Source organism: Macaca thibetana, chromosome 19 (assembly GCF_024542745.1).
Source record: "Macaca thibetana thibetana isolate TM-01 chromosome 19, ASM2454274v1, whole genome shotgun sequence".
Taxonomy (NCBI): domain Eukaryota; kingdom Metazoa; phylum Chordata; class Mammalia; order Primates; family Cercopithecidae; genus Macaca; species Macaca thibetana.
This window is the reverse complement of record NC_065596.1, coordinates 34,657,759-34,673,858: the sequence shown is the minus strand read 5'-3', so window position 1 is coordinate 34,673,858 and position 16,100 is coordinate 34,657,759. Positions and strand designations below refer to the sequence as shown.

At 56.5% G+C, this 16,100-nt stretch overlaps 3 protein-coding genes across 3 annotated transcripts in view; 1 reads left to right on the top strand and 2 right to left on the bottom strand.

Moving 5' to 3' along the window:
* Positions 1-13,036, bottom strand: part of TSEN34 (tRNA splicing endonuclease subunit 34) — a 35,487-nt gene extending 22,451 nt beyond the window's left edge. The window contains exon 1 of the mRNA XM_050771931.1: positions 13,033-13,036. The gene's annotated coding sequence lies outside the window, so the exon portion shown is untranslated. The remainder of the gene's footprint in view (positions 1-13,032) is intronic.
* RPS9 (ribosomal protein S9) overlaps positions 1-16,100 on the bottom strand; it is a 55,427-nt gene that overhangs the window by 33,713 nt on the left and 5,614 nt on the right. The window lies entirely within an intron of this gene.
* On the top strand, positions 25-16,013 carry TMC4 (transmembrane channel like 4). The gene is made up of 15 exons (XM_050771898.1): positions 25-302; positions 2,116-2,329; positions 5,125-5,270; positions 5,955-6,187; positions 6,345-6,466; positions 10,651-10,798; positions 11,596-11,763; positions 12,321-12,484; positions 13,044-13,170; positions 13,432-13,529; positions 13,907-14,090; positions 14,890-15,020; positions 15,117-15,272; positions 15,578-15,656; positions 15,747-16,013. Exons 1-15 carry the CDS (start codon positions 224-226, stop codon positions 15,813-15,815), a joined length of 2,118 nt encoding a protein of 705 aa, XP_050627855.1. The 5' UTR covers positions 25-223; the 3' UTR covers positions 15,816-16,013.

Here is a 16,100-nt window from a genome sequence, read left to right as displayed (position 1 = left end):
AGGTACAGCTGCCCAGCCCAGGAACCAAACTGTCAGGCCTGGGGCACCAGAGGGACTTCAGTTCCCAGGACACCTTTCGCATCAGCGGCCCTGAGAAACTACAGGAAGTGTACCTTACTCCCTCCGGGCCACCTACTGGCCAGGTACACACCTGCCCCGGGCCCCTCCCTTACCTGGGGCAGTGTTTGCCTGGTGGCCACTAGAAACAGCCCAGCCTGGGGCCATGGAAGAAAACCCAACCTTGGAATCAGAAGCCTGGGGCTCCTCCAGGGGGTGGCTGGCCCCCCGGGAGGCCAGAGGAGGTAGGGATGCCAGGAGAAGCTCAGATCCATCCGACCTTCAGGCTAGGTGGGAGTCCTGCTGGAGGAAAGGGGAGGCCTGGCCTGCTGAGTCTGAGGGCTGAAGAGAAGGTTCCACTTCCTGATATTATGGGGGACAAAGGAACTGAAGGGGTCTGAGGAGGAGAAGCCTAGAGAACCAGGCTAGTCTGGAAGGAGGGGATGGCTAAGGGCTGGGAGTTTGGGTGTCTTGGGAATAGGAGAGGCTGGGTTCCCACACTTCTGAGCTAGAAGGAAAAGAAAGTTGAGGACTGGACTCCTCTGCCCTGGAGTAGGAGGGGTCCGCGCCTGGGGATGGAGTTGAGGACTGTGGGCCCCTGGGTCCAGGGAAAGTAGAGACTGGCACCCCGACTCCTGGGCCTGAGGGAGGAGGGGCTGGGGACCTGGTTTCCTGGTCCAAGGGAGGAGGAGCTGGGTACCTGGACTCCCGGGTCTGAGGGAGGAGGGGCCGGGGCCTGGACTCCTGGGTCTGAGGGAGGAGGGTCTGGGGGCCTGGACTCCTGGGTCTGAGGGGGAGGGGCCGGGGCCTGGACTCCTGGGTCTGAGGGAGGAGGGTCTGGGGGCCTGGACTCCTGGGTCTGAGGGAGGAGGGTCTGGGGATCTGGACTCCTGGGTCTGAGGGAGGAGGGGCCGGGGCCTGGACTCCTGGGTCTGAGGGAGGAGGGTCTGGGGGTCTGGACTCCTGGGTCTGAGGGAGGAGGGTCTGGGGGCCTGGACTCCTGGGTCTGAGGGAGGAGGGGCCGGGGCCTGGACTCCTGGGTCTGAGGGAGGAGGGGCTGGGGGTCTGGACTCCTGGGTCTGAGGGAGGAGGGTCTGGGGGCCTGGACTCCTGGGTCTGAGGGAGGAGGGTCTGGGGGCCTGGACTCCTGGGTCTAAGGGAGGAGGGTCTGGGGATCTGGACTCCTGGGTCTGAGGGAGGAGGGGCCGGGGCCTGGACTCCTGGGTCTGAGGGAGGAGGGGCCGGGACCTGGACTCCTGGGTCTGAGGGAGGAGGGTCTGGGGGTCTGGACTCCTGGGTCTGAGGGAGGAGGGTCTGGGGGTCTGGACTCCTGGGTCTGAGGGAGGAGGGGCGGGGGGCCTGGACTCCTGGGTCTGAGGGAGGAGGGTCTGGGGGTCTGGACTCCTGGGTCTGAGGGAGGAGGGGCTGGGGGCCTGGACTCCTGGGTCTGAGGGAGGAGGGGCCGGGGCCTGGACTCCTGGGTCTGAGGGAGGAGGGGCTGGGGGCCTGGACTCCTGGGTCTGAGGGAGGAGGGTCTGGGGGCCTGGACTCCTGGGTCTGAGGGAGGAGGGTCAGGGGATCTGGACTCCTGGGTCTGAGGGAGGAGGGGCTGGGGGCCTGGACTCCTGGGTCTGAGGAGGAGGGGCCGGGACCTGGACTCCTGGGTCTGAGGGAGGAGGGTCTGGGGGTCTGGACTCCTGGGTCTGAGGGAGGAGGGACTGGGGGTCTGGACTCCTGGGTCTGAGGGAGGAGGGGCTGGGGGCCTGGACTCCCGGGTCTGAGGGAGGAGGGGCTGGGGGTCTGGACTCCTGGGTCTGAGGGAGGAGGGACTGGGGGTCTGGACTCCTGGGTCTGAGGGAGGAGGGGCCGGGGCCTGGACTCCTGGGTCTGAGGGAGGAGGGGCCGGGGGTCTGGACTCCTGGGTCTGAGGGAGGAGGGGCTGGGGGCCTGGACTCCCGGGTCTGAGGGAGGAGGGACTGAGGCCTGGTTTCCTGGTCTGAGGGAGGAGGAATTTGGGCCCAGACTCCCGGGTCTTCCCAGCCCCCTGCCCCTCCCCAGGCCCATCGCTGTCCTCTGTGCTGAACGAGCTGCCCAGTGCTGCCACCCTTCGGTACCGAGGCCCTGGGGTGCTGCCTTGGGGGGTGCCGGAGGAGGAGGAGGAGGCCGGAGGAAGGAGCAGAAAGGCCTTCACCGAAGTCACCCAGGCGGAGCTGCAGGACCCTCACCCTTCCCGGGAACTGCCCTGGCCCATGCAGGCCAGACGGGCACACAGGTGAGGCCCCACCTCCGGCTGGGACCCGCGCAGCCTGGACCAGGCGCTTCTCCCATACCTTGGACGCGGTCTCCTCCCTCTGTCCTCTGCCGCTCCTGGCTGCTGGGGCCTCTCTCTGCCTCGCTCAGAGCTGCCTCTCTTGGTTTCTTTTTTCCCCTGTCTCTGTTTCTCCTTCGGACTCCAGGTGAGTGCTGCCTTTCCGTGGCTCCGGGATCTCTTCCCTGTCTCTGGGATTCGCCATCTCCCTGGTCTCCTCCAATCCTGTCTCTGCCTCTCAGTTTTTCTCTGTGCGTGTCCAAAATCTGTTAATATTTCTCTGCTTTACGTCTTCCTTCATCTTTGCCTCCTCTTCAAAGCCTCCCTCTCTTTAACTTCTTTCTTTTCCCATTCTCACGGTATAATTCGCAGGGCCTGGTGAACAATGAAAATGCAGGTGCCCTCCTTCAAAAATGATTGTGGGCCCGGCGCGGTGGCTCACACCTGTAATCCCAGCACTTTAGGAGGCCGAGGCGAGTGGATCACCTGAGGTCAGGAGTTCGAGACCAGCCTGGCCAACATGGCGAAACCCCAACTCTACTAAAAATACAAAAATTAGCTGGGTGTGGTGGCATGTGCCTGTAATCCCAGCTACTCGGTAGGCTGAGGCAGGAGAATTGCTTGAACCACAGAGATACAGGTTGCAGTGAGCCAATATCGTGCCATTGCACTCCAGCCTGGGTGATAGAGCGGGACTCCATCTCAAATATAAATATATATATAGTATATATATGGAAAAAACAATAAAAAACAACAATATATCGCCACTCCCCTACTGATCAGTGGCGGGATCGTGCCTGTGAATATAGCCACTATACTCCAGCCTGAGCAACATATCGAGACCCCATCTGTATCTTTTAAAAGTAATAATCAGGCCGGGCGCGGTGGCTCAAGCCTGTAATCCCAGCACTTTGGGAGGCCGAGACGGACGGATCACAAGGTCAGGAGTCGAGACCATCCTGGCTAACACGGTGAAACCCCGTCTCTACTAAAAAATACAAAAAAGTTAGCCGGGCGTGGTGGCGGGCGCCTGTAGTCCCGGCTACTCGGGAGGCTGAGGCAGGAGAATGGTGTGAACCTGGGAGGCGGAACTTGCAGTGAGCCGAGATCGCGCCACTGCACTCCAGCCTGGGTGACGGAGCAAGACTCGTCTCAAAAAAAAAAAAAAAGAAGAAAAGAAAAAAAAAGTAATAAAGTAACAATATGACAAAAAAATACAAATTAAAAGAACAGCTATCTATATAACATTATCTTGTATGAGGTATTGTAAGTAATCTAGAGGTGATTGAAAGTGCATTGGAGCGCTGGGTGTAGTGGCCCACACCTGTAGCCCCAGCACTTTGGGAGACTGAGGCAGGAGAATTGCTGGAGCCCAGAAATTTGAGGCTGCATTGAGCTACGACTGCACCACTGCACTCCAGCCTGGACAACAAAACGAGACGCTGTCTCTGAAAAATCAGATAAAAAATAAAATAAAATTTAAAAAACCACAGAAGAGTATGTGTAGCCTGTATGCAAATACTATGCCATTTTATATACAGAATTTGGATATTACAGATTTCGGTATCCTTGGGGAGTCCTTGAACCAACTCCCATGGATACTGAGGGACGACTGTATTTATAAAGTGAGAGCCCAGATAAACTCCAGCTAGGGCAAGCGACACAGCATGACAGCACCCTGTGCGTCCCTCCCCTGACACCCCCTTTCTCCTCACGAGGAGATGGTAACCTTCTCCCCCAACCTTTTTTTTTTTTTTTTTTGAGATGGAGTCTCGCTCTGTTGCCCAGGCTGGAGTGCAGTGGCCGGATCTCAGCTCACTGCAAGCTCCGCCTCCCGGGTTCACGCCATTCTCCTGCCTCAGCCTCCCGAGCAGCTGGGACTACAGGCGCCCGCCACCTCGCCCGGCTAGTTTTTTTTTTTTGTATTTTTTTTTAGTAGAGACGGGGTTTCACTGGGTTAGCCAGGATGGTCTCGATCTCCTGACCTCGTGATCCGCCCGCCTCGGCCTCCCAAAGTGCTGGGATTACAGGCTTGAGCCACCGCGCCCAGCCGCCCTTTTTTTTTTTCTTTTGAGACAGAGTCTCGCTGTGATGCCCAGGCTGGAGTGCAGTGGTGTGATCTCAGCTCACTGCAGCCTCCGACACCTGGGCTCAAGCGATTCTCCCACTCCAGCCTCCCGCTTTTCTGTGTAGCTTTGCCAGCTCTGTGCTCTGCAACTTTGTACAAATAGAATCATGCAGGCTTCAGTCTTCTCTGCTGTTTTCTTCTGCCTGACATTAGGTTTCCTTCTTTCTTTCTTTTTTCTGAGAAGGAATCTCATTCTGTCACCCAGGCTGGAGTGCAATGGTGCCATCTCAGCTCACTGCAACCTCTGTCTCCCAGGTTCAAGCGATTCTCCTGCCTCAGCCTCCCCAGTAGCTGGGATTACAGGCGCCCACCACCAGGCCCAGTTAAATTTTTTTTTTTTTTTTTTTTTTTTGTATTTTTAGTAGAGGCAGGATTTCACCATGTTGGTCAGGCTGGTCTCGAACCCCTGACCTCAGATGATCCACCCACCTTGGCCTCCCAAAGTGCTGGGATTACAGGCGTGAGCCACCGCGCCCGGCCAACTGGTTTCTTTTTTATTGCCACAGAGTATTCTATCTTATGTATAGGCCACAATTTACTTCTCCGTTCTACTTTTGGGTTGTTTCTACATTCGGATGGTTCCCAGTCTGGGGCTGCAAAACCCCTCATTTTCTGCCTCTTTCCCTCCCAGGCAAAGAAATGCCAGGGACCAGGTGATCTATGGCTCTGGAACTAGGACGGACCAATGGGCGCGGCTACTTCGGAGGTCCAAGGAGAAAACAAAGGAAGGCTTGCAAAGCCTGCAGCCCTGGTCATGGACACTGAAGAGGATCGGGGGTGCGGTGGGGTTCGGGTGATGTGTTGGGGGCAGGGCCTGGACTCCTGGGTCTGAGGGAGGAGGGGCTGGGGACAGACTTCTGGGTCTGAGTGGGGAGGGGCTTGGGCCTGGATATTGGGGTCTGAGGGAGGAGGGGCTGGGGTCTGGATCTGAGGGAGGAGGGGCTGGGATCTGGATCTGAGGGAGAAGGGACTGGGATCTGGGTCTGAAGGAGGAGGGGCTCGGGGCCTGGACTCTTGGGTCTGAGAAAGGCACGGCTGGGCCGGGCGCGGCGGCTCACGCCTGTAATCCCAACAGTTTGGGAGGCCGAGGTGGGTGGATCACCGGAGATCAGGAGTTCGAGGCCAGCCTGACCAATATGGTGAAACCCCGTCTCTACTAAAAATACGAAAACTAACTGAGCATGGTGGCGCATGCCTGTAATCCCAGCTACTCGGGAGCTGAGATCGGTGAATTGCTTGAACCTGGGAGGCGAAGGTTGCAGTGAGCCGAGATCACGCCACTGCACTCCGGCCTGGGCGGCAGAGAGAGACTCCGTCTCAAAAATAATAATAACAATAACAATAATAATAATAAAAATAGAAAGAAAGCAAGGCACGGCTGGGCCCCCAGTGCCGGGATGGGAGGAGCTGGTCCTGCTCCCGGGAAGGAACCTGAGCCTCTCTCTCTGCTGCCCCCTGCAGGCCAGTTTGGCGCCGGCACGGAGTCCTACTTCTCCCTGCTGCGCTTCCTGCTCCTCCTCAACGTGCTGGCCTCTGTGCTGATGGCCTGCATGACGCTGCTGCCCACCTGGCTGGGAGGCGCTCCCCCAGGCCCTCCCGGCTCCAACACCTCCTCGCCCTGCGGCTCCTATAACCCCCACCCCCAGGGCCTGGTCACCTTTGCCACCCAGCTCTTCAACTTGCTCTCAGGAGAAGTAGGTGCCTGGGGCCCTGGGAGTTTCCCCCGCCCACCTGTGAGCCCAGTGCCTTCAATGACACGAACCTCAAACCCTGACCCCAGACCCTGACTGTGCAGCTCCAGGAGCCCCGCCTCCTCCCACAGTGGCCCCCGCGCCGCCTTCCCCCCCACAGGGTTACCTGGAATGGTCCCCTCTCTTCTATGGCTTCTACCCGCCCCGCCCACGCCTGGCGGTCACCTACCTGTGCTGGGCCTTTGCCGTCGGCCTCATCTGCCTCTTGCTCATCCTGCATCGGTCAGTGGCACCTGCACCCCTGACCCCGTGACGGGACGGGTTGGGGTAGGAAAGCAAGTGGTGGTGGCAGAAACTCCCTCCCCAAGAATCCTCAGTCTTGCAGTGTAACCCTTTCTTCTGTGTGAGTTCAAATCAAGGTTTTGTGCCGGGTGCGGTGTCTCACGCCTGTAATCCCAGCACTTTGGGAGACCGAGGCCGGCGGATCACGAGGTCAGGAGATCGAGACCATCCTGGCTAACATGGTGAAACCCTGTCTCTAATAAAAATACAAAAAATTAGCCGGGGCCGGGCGCGGTGGCTCACGCCTGTAATCCCAGCACTTTGGGAGGCCGAGGCGGGCGGATCACAAGGTCAGGAGATCGAGACCACGGTGAAACCCCGTCTCTACTAAAAATACAAAAAAAATTAGCCGGGCGCGGTTGTGGGCGCCTGTAGTCCCAGCTACTCGGGAGGCTGAGGCAGGAGAATGGCGTGAACCCGGGAGGCGGAGCTTGCAGTGAGCCGAGATTGCGCCACTGCACTCCAGCCTGGGCGACAGAGCGAGACTCCGTCACCAAAAAAAAAAAAAAAAAAAAAAAAAAAAAAAAATTAGCCGGGTGTGGTGGCGGGCGCCTGTAGTCCCGGCTACTCCGGAGGCTGAGCCAGGAGAATGGTTTGAACCCAGGAGGCAGAGCTTGCAGTGAGCTGAGATCAGGCCACTGCACTCCAGCCTGGGCGACAGAGCAAAACTCTGTCTCGAAAAAAAATAAAATAAAATAAAATAAAATAAAATAAAATAAAGGTTTTGGGATTTTTTTTTTCATTTGTTTTTGTTTGTTTTTGAGACAGAGTCTTACTCTGTCGCCCAGGCTGGAGTGCACGATCTTGGCTCACTGCAACCTACACCTCCCGGGTTCAAGCGATTCTACTGCCTCGACCTCCCAAGTAGCTGGGTTTACAGGCTCCCGCCACCACGCCCAGCTAATTTTTTGTATTTTTAGTAGAGACAGGGTTTTGCCATGTTGGTCAGGCTGGTCTCAAACTCCTGACTTCAGGTGATACACCTGCCTCGGCCTCCCAAAGTGCTGGGATTACAGGTCTGAGCCACCATGCCCACCTTGTTTTATTTTTTGAGACAGGGTCTCACTCTGTCACCTGGGTAGAGTGCAGTGGTGCAATCAAGCTCACCTGAAGTCTGGGCCTCTGGAACTCAACTGATCCTCCCACCTCAGCCTCTGGAGCAGCTAGGACCACAGGGACGCACCATCATGCCCTGCTAAATTTTTTTTTTAAATGTTATAGAGGCAGGGTCTTGCTATGTTGCCCAGGCTGTGCTCAAACTCCTGGGCTCAAGAGATCTGCTCATCTCAGCCTCCCAAGGTGCTGGAATTACAGGCATGAGCCAATGTGCCTGGCCAAAAGTCAACTTTTTTTTTTTTTTTTTTTTTTTTTTTGAGATGGAGTCTCACTCTGTTATCCAGGCTGGAGTGCAGTGGTGTGATCTCAGCTCACTGCAACCTCTGCCTCTTGGGTTAAGCCATTTTCCTGCCTCAACCCCCTAAATAGCTGAGATTGCAGGCATGCAACACCATACCTGGCTAATTTTGTATTTTTAGTAAAGATGGGGTTTCACCATGTTGGTCAGGCTGGTCTCGAACTCCTGACTTCAAGTGATCCACCCACCTCGGCCTCCCAAAGTGCTGGGATTAGAGGCGTGAACCACCGCGCCCAGTCAATTTTACTCTTTTTTTTTTTGAGAAAGAGTTTCGCTCTTGTTGCCCAGGCTGGAGTGCAATGGTGCGATCTCCAGCTCACCACAACCTCTGCCTCCTGGGTTCAAGCAATTCTCCTGCCTCAGCCTCCCAAGCAGCCGGGATTACAGGCCTGTGCCACCACACCCGGCTAATTTTGTATTTTTAGTAGAGACGGGGGTTTCTCCATGTTGGTCAGGGGGGTCTCGAACTCCCAACCTCAGGTGATCCGCCTACCTCGGCCTCCAAAAGTGCTGGGATTACAGGCGTGAGCCACCGCGCCTGGCTCAATTTTACTCTTTAAAATATATATATATTGCAGTGTAGTGTCTCCTTAGCCCAGGCACTGTACTAGGACATGGAGAACCATTTGGGAGTCCCCAAACATGTGTACAGCTTACGGTTTAGTAGGGGAGATACACTGTGGGACAGACTGTTAAATAAGCAGGCTGGGCCCGGTGACTCACACCTGTAATGTCAGCACTTTGGGAGGACGAGGCATGTGGATCACCTGAGGTTGAGAGTTTGAGACCGCCTGACAAATATGGAGAAACCCCATCTCTACTAAAAATACAAAATTAGCCAGGCATGGTGGTGCATGCCTGTAATTCCAGCTACTCAGGAGACTGAGGCAGAAAAATTGCTTGAACTCAGGAGGTGGAGGTTGCAGTGAGCTGCGATCGGGCCATTGCACTCCAGCCTGGGCAACAAGAGCAAACTCCGTCTCAAAAATAATAATAGTAATAAAATAAACAAGCAAATCAATTATTTGAGTTTGGGAGCAATACTATACAGAAAACGAATGGGATGTGAGGATAGAGAGCAAGAATCAGCAAACTTTTTCTGTGAAGGGCCAGGAAGTAAATATTTTCGTCTTTGAAGGCCTTGCAGTCTGGGACTCAACCAAACTCTGCCACTGTAGTGCAAAAGCAGCCACACACAATACATAAATGAGTGAGTGTGACTGTGTTCCAATAAAACTTTATTTACAAAAACAGTGGTTGGCCCAGATTTGGCCCATGGCGTCTTGTTTGCCAACCCCTGTGAAACAGAATAATAGGTAGGGACCCTCATTAGATGGAGTGGTAAAAGCCTTTCTATCTGGAGTAAGGGACCTGCAGATAAAGAGAAAGAAGAGAAGGAGCCAGGCAGGCGAACGGCCAAGCCACCAGCATTCCAGGCAGAGGGAGCTGCAAGTGCGAAGGCCATGCGGTAGGAAAGAGGTTTGAGGTGTTCTGAGAAATAAAAGGCCTGTATGAGAAGAAGCGGCAGGACCAGTTGCGGTGGCTCATGCCTGTAATTTCAGCTTTTTGAAAGGCTGAGGCGGGCGGATCACTTGAGGTCAGGAGTTTGAGACCAGCCGGGCCAACATGGTGAAACCCCATCTCTATTAAAAATATGAAAAGTAGCTGAGCATGGTGGCATATGCCTGTGGTCACAGCTACTTGGGAAGCTGAGGCAGGAGAATCAGTTGAACCTGGGAGGCAGAAGTTGCAGTGAGCCAAGATCGCACCACTGCACTCCAGCCTGGGCAACAGAGCAAGACCCTGTCAAAAAAAAAAAAAAAAAAAAAAGACAGGATTTAAGCTCTGAGAAGTATGGAAGGGTCAGATCAGGTAGGCCCTGGCAGGTTATGCTAGGAAGAAGTCTCAGTTTTGTTTTGTTTTGTTTTTTTTTTGAGAGGGAGTCTCGCTCTGTCGCCCAGGCTGGAGTGCAGTAGCCGGATCTCAGCTCACTGCAAGCTCCGCCTCCCGGGTTCCCGCCATTCTCCTGCCTCAGCCTCCCGAGTAGCTGGGCCTACAGGCGCCCGCCACCTCGCCCGGCTAATTTTTTAAAAAATTTTTAGTAGAGAGGGAGTTTCACCGTGTTAGCCGGGATGGTCTCGGCCTCCCAAAGTACTGGGATTACAGGCGTGAGCCATGGCTTCTGGCGTGCCCCCTTCTCTTGAGTCTTTACCTGCCATCTTCTCTGGGTCTCTGTCTTCTTCTTGGGTCTTCCCGCCCAGCCCCTTTCTCTGGATGCCTGTACTTCTTATGGGTCTTTGACCCCCATCTTTTGTAGATTTAGTTTCTCCTTTCTCACTGTCTTTGTCTCCCTTTCTTCGAATCTCCCTCTGGGGCCTCTGTCCCTCCTCCACATCTCTGTCTTCCTCAGGGCCTCTGTCCCTTTCACTCTGGGTTTCTGCCCCCTTCGCTCCGGGGCTCTGTCCCTGTCTCCTAGGTTTCTGCCTCTCTCTGTGGGGTGCCTGTGCCCCAGGTCTGTCTCTGAATCTCCCTTGGACTTTGCCTTCAATGATTGTAGGTGTCTCCGCCTCTTTGACCCTTTCCCCATCTGGTGGCAGCTCCGCTAGTACCCAAGGCCTTAGGGTTCGTCTTCCCCGTTGGTCCCAATATGAAGGATGCCCCAATAACCCCCGTTCCTGGCTGTCCTTTCACATCCTGTCTCTCCTCTCAGCTCGGTGTCCGGGCTGAAGCAGACACTGCTGGCGGAGTCCGGGGATCTGACCAGCTACAGCCACCGGGTGTTCTCAGCCTGGAACTTCGGTCTCTGCGGGGACGTCCACGTGCGGCTGCGCCAGCGCATCATCTTGTACGAATTACAGGTGCGATTGGGGGCGGGTTATGCAACGGGGTAGGGACCAGACAGGACTGGGCTGAGATAACGCACAGGGCCTAACCCGGTGATGGGGCCTCCGGAGAGACGCTAGGCAGCTCCTTCTCCAAGAAAGGCAGGTCCTGGGGAATGAGAGGGTTGAGAGGAGGCCGCGATAAGGCTGCCCGAGATCCAAGGGTGTAGGAAAAAGATGCACCAAGGCTGGGATCGGTGGCTCATGCTTGTAACCCCAGCACTTTGGGAGACCGAGGCAGGTGGATCGCTTGAGTCTAGGAGTTCGACACCAGCCTGGGCAACATAGGGAGGCTCCCTCTCTACCAAAAAAAGTAAGCACAAGAAGCGGGCGGGGCTTTAAGGCAATTTGGTTCAAAGTTAAGTGATGGGAGCGGCCAGCGGGGCGTCTTGATATAGATGAACTGGAACTTCAGGCCAGGCATAAAGCGCAGGGCCGCCTGGGGGCGGAGCCTCTGATGGGCGGGGCTGACCAGGGGCGGGTCTTGGGGGTGTTGGGCGGAGCTTCGGGGGCGGGGCCCGGGGTGCTGAGATTGGTCGCGCAGGGATGGGGGCTTGGGTTGCTGGATCCGGCCGCGGAGGGGCAGGGCTGTAAAGGGCCACTGGTTTCTTAGAGCGCCCCGGAGCGGGTGGAACCGGGACTGCAGAGGTTGTTAGCTGGTGGGGAGAAGGCTGCATCAGTTCACGTTGAGGAGGATCTCTGGAGAGCCTGGGGAACCCAGAGGCCAGCGCCTTGGGAAATGGAGTCCAAGCGGGCATCTCTCGTGCCTTCAGGTGGAGCTGGAGGAGACAGTGGTGCGGCGCCAGGCTGCTGTGCGGACTCTGGGCCAGGAAGCCAGGGTTTGGTTGGTGCGGGTGCTGCTTAACCTGCTGGTGATCGCACTCCTTGGGGGAGCCTTCTATGGCATCTACTGGGCTACAGAGAGCACCGTGGCGCTGCAGGTGCGGAGGGTCTTGGAAGAGGAAGCCGGGGGTCCTGGAACCTACATTTCCAACGATGGAGGGAGGGAATGGAAGTTTGGGATGCCAGAGATCTTACAGAGGAAGTATGGGAGAGGGTATGTTTGGACCCTGGACTTCGGGGTTTTAAAGGAAGAAGAGAGACTGGGCGCGGTAGCTCACGCCTGTAATCCCAGCACTTTGGGAGGCTGAGGTGGGGTGATCACAAGGTAAGGAGTTCGAGACCAGCCTGACCAACATGGCGAAAATCCGTCTCCACAAAAAATACAAAAATTAGACGGGCGTGGTGGTGCACGCCTGTAATCCCAGCTACTCAGGAGGCTGAGGCAGAAGAATCACTTGAACCCGGGAGGCGGAGGTTGCAGTGAGCCAAGATTGCACCACTGCACTCCAGCCTGGGTGACAGAGCCAGACTCTGTCTCAAAACAAACAAAGAAACAAAACAAAAATAAACAACAAAGAAGAGGTCTGGGGGAGGACCTTAAGCTTAGCTCCTCCAAGACCCCAAGCCTCTACTCATGGTCCACTCCCTCTCCCAGGAGAAGTCCCTTGTTCAGCAGTTGCCACTGCTGAAGCTTGTGGTGAATTACCTTCCGTCCATCTTCATCGCTGGGGTCAACTTTGTGCTGCCGCCCGTGTTCAAGCTCATTGCTCCACTGGAAGGCTACACTAGAAGTCTCCAGATCGTTTTTATCCTGCTCAGGTTCCAGCCTCATGGGGATGGCTGGGAATGATGGAGGGTCGGGGCGGTCAGAGGGATGTTGGCGCTGACAGGTAAGACACGGAAATCCTGCTGATATCGGATCCAGGGATTCAAATCCTGACTCCGCTGGCCAGGCGTGGTGGCTCACACCTGTAATCCCAGCACTTTGAGAGGCCGAGGCTGAGGTCAGGAGTTCAACACCAGCCTGACAAACACGGTGAAACCCTGTCTCTAGTAAAAATACAAAAGTTAGCCCGGCGATAGTGGCTTCTGTAGTCCCAGCTACTCGGGAGGCTGAGGCAGGAGAATCGCTTGAGCCTGGGAGGTAGAGGGTGCAGTGAGCTGAGATCGCGCCACTGCACTCCAGTCTGTACGACAAGTGAGACCCTGTCTCAAAAAGAAAAAAGAAAAGAAAAGAAAAGAAAGATCCCGACTCTGTCGCTGGGCCTCTGCTTCTTCATCTGTGAGATGGGTTGAATGTGAGCGCGTTCCACTGAGAAGGGGACTGCCACGTGGTGGGTACCGGATCAGGGCCCATTCTCTGCCTTCCCCCCGCCAGGACCGTGTTTCTTCGTCTGGCCTCCCTGGTGGTCCTGCTCTTCTCTCTCTGGAAACAGATCACTTGTGGGGGCGACTCCGAGGCTAAGGACTGCAAAACCTGTGGCTACAATTACAAAGAACTTCCGGTGAGAACGGCATGGGGTCTGCCTGGGATTCCTGGGTCCCTGAAGGAAAGATGGAGCTAGGTGGGTCCAGATTCGGTTTGGGCGGAGAGGGGAGCTCGGGATGCTGGAACACTCTCCCATGGGTATGAATGTTTGAAAAACGAGGACCCCCAGAGAAAGTATTGACAGGGTCTCATAGGCTTGCGATGTGGAGACTCGGACGCGTGGGCCTCCAGGTGCTCGGGTCCTGAGGTTTTTCTGACCTATTTCTTCCTTCTTCAGTGCTGGGAGACTGTCCTGGGCCAGGAAATGTACAAACTTCTGCTCTTTGATCTGCTGACTGCCTTGGCAGTCGCGCTGCTCATCCAGTTTCCTAGAAAGTGAGAGCCCCGCCCCTCGCTGTGGCCCCACCCCCCCCAGGACCAGGCCCTGCCCCATCGCGCTGTTCTTTTCACCGCGCACCTTTTTACTGTTCCCGCCTCTGCCGGCTCCCTTTGCTTGCCCTAGGTCCGCAGATCTCCCCCACTCCCCGCCCTTGTTTTAGTGGGTTACTTCCCTGTGGCCCCGCCCCTACCGCCGCGACACCTGGGCTCCGTCTAGTTCTCTGGACACACCCCCTCCACGTGGAGTCTTGAAAGTCCCGCCCCTCCTCAGATACGCTTGCTTCCTATTGGCGGGCAGGGCGGTGGAGGCGGGGAAACTCCAAGTAGCCGCGCCCCTGACTCGGGCCCGGCCCCGCCCCCGCCCCGTCCTTCAGGCTCCTCTGTGGCCTCTGTCCTGGGGCGCTGGGTCGTCTGGCGGGGACCCAGGAGTTCCAGGTGCCCGACGAGGTGCTGGGGCTCATCTACGCGCAGACGGTGGTCTGGGTGGGGAGTTTTTTCTGCCCTTTGCTGCCCCTGCTTAACACGGTCAAGTTCCTGCTGCTTTTCTACCTGAAGAAGGTAAGGGGTAGGGGGGGACTCTTGGGTCTGAGGCAGGAGGTATTGGGGCCCGCACTCCTGGGTCCTGGGCAAGGAAGATCACGGGGTCCTGGATTACTAGGTCTTAAGAGAGGAGGGGGTTGGAGGACAGACTCCTGGATCTGAGAGAAGAAGGAGTCTAGGGCATTCTGACTTCTATGTCTGAGGATCCGGGGACTTAGACTCTGGGGTCCTAGATGAGGAAGGGGCTCAGACTCCTGGTTCGGGAAAAAGGAGAGGCGGGTAGGCCGGGCGCGGCGGCTCACGCCTGTAATCCCAGTACTTTGGGAGACTCAGGCGGGTTGATCACCTGAGGTCAGGAGTTTGAGACCAGCCTGGCTAACATGGCAAAACCCCGTCTCTACTAAAAATACAAAAAAAATTTAGCCGGGCTTGGTGGCGAGCGCCTGTAATCCCAGCTACTTGGGAGGCTGAGGCAGGGGAATTGCTTGAACCAGGGAGGTGAAGGTCGCAGTGAGCCTAGATCGCGCCACTACACTCCGGCCTGGGCGACAGAGCGAGGCTCCGTCTCAAAAACAGAAAACAAACAACAGCGAAACAAATTAGCCGGGAGTGGTGGTGCACACCTGTAATCCCAGCTACTTGGGAGGCTGAGACACGAGAATAGCTTGAACCCAGGAGGGGAGGCTGCAGTGAGCGCCACTGCACTCTCGCCTGGGCCACAGAGCAAGACTGTCTCAAAAAAAAAAAAAAAAAAAAAAAAAAGAGGCACAGACTCTTGTGTTTCAGATCCCCTTTCTCCGTGCCTTACCCCCACCAGCTTACCCTCTTCTCCACCTGCTCTCCGGCTGCCCGCACCTTCCGGGCCTCCACGGCGAATTTCTTTTTCCCCTTGGTTCTTCTCCTGGGTCTGGCCATCTCCAGCGTTCCCCTGCTTTACAGCATCTTCCTGTAAGTGCGAGAGGTTCCCGCCTCTCTCCCTCCCTCTCCCCCCATTCAGTGTTCAGACTCCTGGCTCTACTTGAACCCAGCCTGTCTTGACTTCAGGATCCCGCCTTCTAAGCCGTGTGGTCCATTCCGGGGGCAGTCGTCCATCTGGGCCCAGATCCCTGAGTCTATTTCCAGCCTCCCTGAGACCACACAGAACTTCCTCTTCTTCCTGGGGACCCAGGCTTTTGCTGCGCCCCTTCTGCTGATCTCCAGGTGAGGTGGAACAGACTTCTGGGTCTGGGTTTGAATGCGTGTGATCTGGGGGCCACCACCTGCGTCCAAGAGAGGAAAGGCTTGGGGGTGGGAGCAGGCGATGTACTGAGTCTGAGGGAGGAGGCCTAGGCTCCTGGACTGCTGGGTCCGAAGGAGGAGGTGGGCGGGACTTAGGACTCCTGGATCTGAACGCGGAGGTGCTGGGAGACTGAACTCCTTGAGCCTGGACGAGGAGGGGCTTAGGGGTCCACATCCCTGACTTCGAAGAGCGTGTCAGGAGTGGCTTCCGTTCCTGTCTCCTCCAGCATCCTGATGGCGTACACTGTGGCTCGGGCTAACTCCTACGGACGCCTCATCTCTGAGCTCAAACGTCAGAGAGAGACGGTGAGCCAGGCGGGTCCGAGAGGGCCCCCGGGGAACACGGAAAGGGGCTGGGGAAGAGGGCTGCCACACCTCCACCTCTCTTTGCCGCAGGAGGCGCAGAATAAAGTCTTCCTGGCACGGCGCGCTGTGGCGCTGACCTCCACCGAACCGGCTCTTTGACCCCCGCAGCTCACGCCCCACTTTCAGACCCCAGGCCCATTGTAAGCCTAGGTCACAACATCTGTAAACTAGGAGAACTGGAGAAGACTCCACGCCCTTCCAGCTTTGGTATCTGGAGATTTCCAGGGCCCCTCGCCGCCACGTCCCTGACTCTCGGGTGATCTTTCTTGTATCAATAAATACAGCCGAGGTTGCTGAGCGCGCTTTGAAATCTGCGTCCTGAAGGTGGGGGCAGGGCTACCGCAGGGCAGGAGCCAATCAAATGTATGGGCATGTTTGTCGGTG